The sequence below is a fragment of the Lolium perenne genome, chromosome 6 (assembly GCF_019359855.2).
Source record: "Lolium perenne isolate Kyuss_39 chromosome 6, Kyuss_2.0, whole genome shotgun sequence".
Lineage (NCBI taxonomy): Eukaryota > Viridiplantae > Streptophyta > Magnoliopsida > Poales > Poaceae > Lolium > Lolium perenne.
In genome coordinates, this window is record NC_067249.2 from 3,362,762 (window position 1) to 3,368,211 (window position 5,450).

The window sequence follows — 5,450 nt, forward strand, 5'->3', positions numbered from 1 at the left end:
CCTTTCCAATTTTTGAGTACCCCCACAATACCTGATTATGGGTAGGGCTTAACTGGAGATTTATACATCTTAGTATGGGTTCCCTCTGAACAAGCATCATAGGGGTTATGCCGAGGCTGCCTCCGGGGGTGAGAAATGATGTGAATTGAGGTGAATTGTACGGCCAGGCCCTGTGCAGTTCCCAGGTTGACAGTTGGTCTTCACTGGGAGGCCAAGCTCATGGGGAGAGGTGCCTATACTAGGGTTTGAAAGTGAAAGGTTAGGGTTGATGATCCGCGTACTGCGTTACGATGATTCGGGGTTATCCTGACGGATGTAATCAAAGGTTGTGGCACAAGTGTGCAACCTCTGCAGAGTGTAAACCTATTCGAATAGCCGTGTCCACGGTTACGGAAGGTTGGAAAGGCCATACAGTTTCCGGTGTCAGATTTTTGAAAATGTTGGTGAAGTGAATGGTGAATGGTGACTTGTTTTTGAATCACAATTGAGTTGTGGGAATGACACTAATGTTCCCCCTTGAGTTAGTTAGCACCTGAATAAGTCTTTTCTCAAATACTTGTGAACTAAAATTGGCTTTATGCAAATTAAACTAGAGCTTAGTACCCCCTTACTAGAATTGTTCGCACTTACACTAGTATTAGTTTGCGAGTACTTAAAGTACTCACGGCTGTGTCCCTGGCTATTCAAATGGACAAAGTATGAAGATGAACAGAACTACCAAGGAGATGACCAGCAGGATGCCTACGACAACTAGGAGTCTTCCGACGTCAAGCATTGGCCTGTGGACTAGAGAGTCCATTTCTATTTACGCCTCCGCTATGAACTTGTGTTTGTTCGTTGATCAATAGATCAACTATTTGTGTAATATGGATCATGTGATCTGAATTTGTAAAACAATATGGTTTGTAATGAATGATGACTATGATATTTGACTATTATGCCTCGCAACAACAATATTCCTGGGATTGCGATGAATGACATAATAGGCATCTGGACTTAAAAATCCGGGTGTTGACAGCCCCAACTACCGTGGTCGAGTCATCGCCAGTGGTGCGCGCCGCACGGGCCGCCGCCACCTCCTTGCGGAACTCCGCAAGGGCAAGCGCAGCTTGCGCCTCCTCCTTCGCCCTGATGAGGGAGATCGTCTCTGACACCGTATGAGACTCTGTCCCAAAGGCCATACCACAGTCGTGCGTAACCGAGACTAAGTGCGGATCCGAAAGAACGGGGAGAACAGCAAAGTCGGAGGTCGTACCTGGCTCAAGGTTCTTCACCGCCGTCCTCTCCTGCGCACGCTGGAGCACCGGGGTTGCAGACGCCATGCCCGTCAGGCGCGCGCTCTTCCGAGCGGGCTCCGCCGGGATCGTCTTGGTGCGGCGCCGGCGCGGGATCGCCGAGGCGTGCCCCGAGGGGGGCGCGCCCTGGTTCACCACCTGATCCTCCGCCTCCAGCATCTCGTCGTCGCCACCATCGCCCTCCGCGTCCGTGCCGCCGTGAGGAGACATGATCATCTAAATCTGACTAATATTCCCACATATCTGGAAAAGCTAATACCGGTAGTCTAGGAGTGTATGCTTGTTTTTTGCATACGTGGATGACCAATATTGACCACCCTTTTGTGCCTTTGTTGGGATCAATTCCAATTCCTCCTCTGCATACATGTGAAACTTAGTATTGCGTGTCTGATTTATTTTCCAATTTTAAGTGTATCTTTGATTCTTCCATTTTTTTTCCGTTTTCTTCTGGGAATTCCTTTCTCTTTCTCTTCCGCACACATGGCCCTGTGGCTCTGTAAAAAAGATCGTCACAGAATTCTCCTTTCGACAGGCCCAACTTAAAGCACTCCAGCCCACCTGCGACATAATGCCCTAATTAAATTTGAGGCCAGCTCCGTCGATCGTGTCATATAAATTCAAGCCCTATTTCGGTTTTGCTATGTCTCAGTCAACTGAGATTTTCTTATGTCTAAGTCAATTACAAAAAAGTGCTGGAGTTGCACTTTTCTGTTAAAAAAGTGCAATTGCACTTTTCTACCAGAAATGTGCAACTAGACCGAGTCGCACTTTTCTTTAAACTGCAGTTGCACTTTTCTGAGTTGACTGAGACGTAAGAAAATCTCAGTCAACTTAGACATAGACACACTCGACGAATGTGTGCATGCATGCATGGCGGCCGTCCCCGGGTCCGATCGGCTTTCCAATCTCTCCGACGACGTGCTCATCTACGTTTTATCCTTCCTACCCTCCAAGGAAGCTGCCAAGACCACCATCCTGTCTCGCCGATGGCGCTGCCCGCTCTGGCTCGACACTGCCGTCGTCAACCTCGACTCGCGCTCCTACGCCGGCACCGGCTCTCCAGCATGCGACGCCCTCCACGCTTTCGCCTTGCAGCGCTCCCATGGCCGCGTCTCCACTAAGATTAGTATTGTCATGCATGACGGCTCCATGCACGGCGACGTTCTGCGCGCAGCCTGCCACGACGAGGCCGCCGTCGAGGAGCTCCGGCTCGACTGCTTCAAGGAGTTCTGCAAGGGCTGTCCAGACTCGGACATGTACTCGCTATCGCCGGCCACGCTGCCATTCTCCGCCCTCCGGGTCCTCGACCTCAGCGGCTGCCTCCTGATGGACATGAAGCAGCCGCGGCGGAGGGTCGCGTTCCCGTGCCTGGCGGGGCTCCGGCTGCGGCTGTGCGCCATGGATCGCGCCATGCTCCAGGATATGGTCTCCGGCTCTCCGCTGCGCCTGTGCTCGCCAACCTCCGCCTCGAGTCCCTGAGTTTTACTGATCCATGGCCTCCCACTCACGAGCGTCTGCGCCTCCGTTGCCCGGCGGCCACCACCGTCGCCATTACCAACATGGCCTCCCGCGCGATTGACCGGTGCACGGTCGTCGAGATCGACGCGCCCCGCCTCCGCCACTTCCGCTACATCCAGCACATATGGTTCGGCGCCGTCGACTTCAAGGAGGTCACGTTCAAATCGCCTCCACCCCCTGACTTGGGACGGGTCGAAATCGAGTTGCGCTCGGCGGCGGGGCCGCTGCGCTCTGTTCTCGGCAGGGAAAAGTGCGACGCTAGAGTTGTCAAGCTAGCTGTCTTCTCCATCGCAGACATCGTCGTCGACCACGCCTGGAACAGATACATATACGGGGGGATTGTTCCGGAATTCCCAAATCTAGAGCGCCTCGAGATCGAGGAGCTCTGCGGCTACCTCGACGACCGCGCCACTGCCGGTAGAACGATGCAACACCTACTACAAAGGTGCCCGGCGATCCGGGAGCTCCGGCTCAAATTCACCTACATCGACCGAACGATGCAACACCTACTACACAGCAGCCATGTCGGAGATCACTCCATGCAAATCATCACTCGACGACGACGACGGTGGCGGCTGCTGTGTGTTCCCGTACTTCCCGATGACGTCGACGGATAGATGGCGGCACTCCCTGAGGACGGTGGAGGTGCGGTCCGATGTGGAGGAGCTCACCTGCTTCCAAGTTCAGCTCGTTAATTAGATTCCTGGCGAGGAGCGCCGAGAGTCTCAAGGAGGTGGACATCTTTGCGGGCGGGAAGCAATACGAGTTGAGCTGCCTTAAGGTTGACAAATGGAGGTCTGGGCCGCCGACTCGAAGTTACTTCGGGTGCCGGCAACTTTGGCCACCGTCCTCGCTGCCGCCGTCATATTGCTTCCCGCCTCTGCCCAACTTAAAGGACTTACATATACGCTAGTTTGTAAATTAATGCAGTTAATCAAATTGCAATAAGAACCTAGCTTATGCCTTCAGTTCAATTGATTCCATACTTCTTCAAAGATATACTGGCCGGACAGCTTTGGTTTCTAATAAAATTGTCTCACATTTTGATGAACAATACGTCGTCGTGCAGAGAAGCGTGCCACTTCAATGAGCTGGCCTCCAAGGAGCCCTCTCTCTTGACCTGCTGCATACATCATAATTCTTGCTTGCTTATCAGTCTAGAACACCTAATTAGCGCGTGTAATTTTGCTTCGCCTCTTGGAATTAGCAAGGGGAAATGTTCTAAAATCTGTTGTTTGGATAAGCACCTAGCATATGCCTTCAGTTCAATTGATTCCATACTTCTTCAAAGATATACTGGCCGGACAGCTTTGGTTTCTAATAAAATTGTCTCACATTTTGATGAACAATACGTCGTCGTGCAGAGAAGCGTGCCACTTCAATGAGCTGGCCTCCAAGGAGCCCTCTCTCTTGACCTGCTGCATACATCATAATTCTTGCTTGCTTATCAGTCTAGAACACCTAATTAGCGCGTGTAATTTTGCTTCGCCTCTTGGAATTAGCAAGGGGAAATGTTCTAAAATCTGTTGTTTGGATAAGCACCTAGCATATGCCTTCAGTTCAATTGATTCCATACTTCTTCAAAGATATACTGGCCGGACAGCTTTGATTTACAATAAGATTTCTCATAGTTAGACGTAATAACTGATCTTATAAATTCAAGAGAAGTTTATTTTGCTCACGCACTAAGAAAACTAGATGACACCCCGCGCGTTGCTGCGGAAATAGCCGATGCATTTGTAATATGCACAAAAGATGTACGAAGAAAATTCAAAAATAAATCGCTGATGAGTTCGTAAGGAGCAAAAGATGTACAACCAAGAAATCATAATTTTGCCCGTATAATCCATGGGTAGTTGTGCAAATTGAAAATCGAAAAAATAAATAGTTTTTTAAGAAAAAGTGTAGTTACTCATTGATCTTTACAGAAAAGAAGGCATGAGACTATCTTTTTCTTTTGACGGTGAGAAATTAGCCTATCTTGCCAGTGGCTTGTAATGGAGGACGATCACTACGGGAAACACGCCGTGCGCCGACGGCCCTGCACCGTCGGCACAGTCTGATCCACCGTCAGCACAGGCTCTGCCGACGGTGACCGTCGGCGTAGCCACGTCGGCACACCTCGCGTCGGGGACTGCGCAGGCACCGTCGGCACAGCGAGTCACCGTCGGCACACACGTACACCGACGGCTGGACGGTGGCCGTCGGCCGTCCCATCGTCGGCACAGCCCAGCTCGCCGTGACGCCGCCGGCCATCAACCGTCAACCTGTGCCGACGGTGAAACCGTCGGTACAGTTTCACCTTTTTTTTCCAGAAACACGCGCGAAACAGTCCCCGTTCAAACTGGAAACAACGCGCGAACCCAGCCGGCCGACACCGTCGGCATAGACCCTGCCATTTGGCACAACAAAGGGCCTGTGACACCGTCGGCACAGCCGCTGCACTTTTTTTTTTGCTTGCTGATTGTCCTCCATTTGCACAGCCATTGCACATAAAATAGCAGAAAATGCATAAATAGCACACATATAGCTCATACATCACAGATATAGCACAAATATGGCACCAAATCCCAAATTTAGTACAAATATAGCACACAAGCAAGACGGTACATATAGTCATCCTACATGGATCATCCT

The 5,450-nt window shown here is 50.9% G+C and overlaps 1 protein-coding gene across 1 annotated transcript; it reads left to right on the forward strand.

The window, feature by feature from the left end:
- Positions 1 to 2,165: 2,165 nt before the first annotated feature.
- LOC127310859 (F-box/LRR-repeat protein At5g02910) lies at positions 2,166 to 2,774 on the forward strand. The gene has a single exon (XM_051341491.1). The coding sequence runs from the start codon at positions 2,166 to 2,168 to the stop codon at positions 2,772 to 2,774; it is 609 nt and encodes a 202-aa protein (XP_051197451.1).
- Positions 2,775 to 5,450: the final 2,676 nt, after the last annotated feature.

Bases quoted from the DNA above. Each gene is read 5' to 3' on its own strand.
- LOC127310859 (XM_051341491.1), top strand. From the start codon at position 2,166: ATGGCGGCCGTCCCCGGGTCCGATCGGCTTTCCAATCTCTCCGACGAC.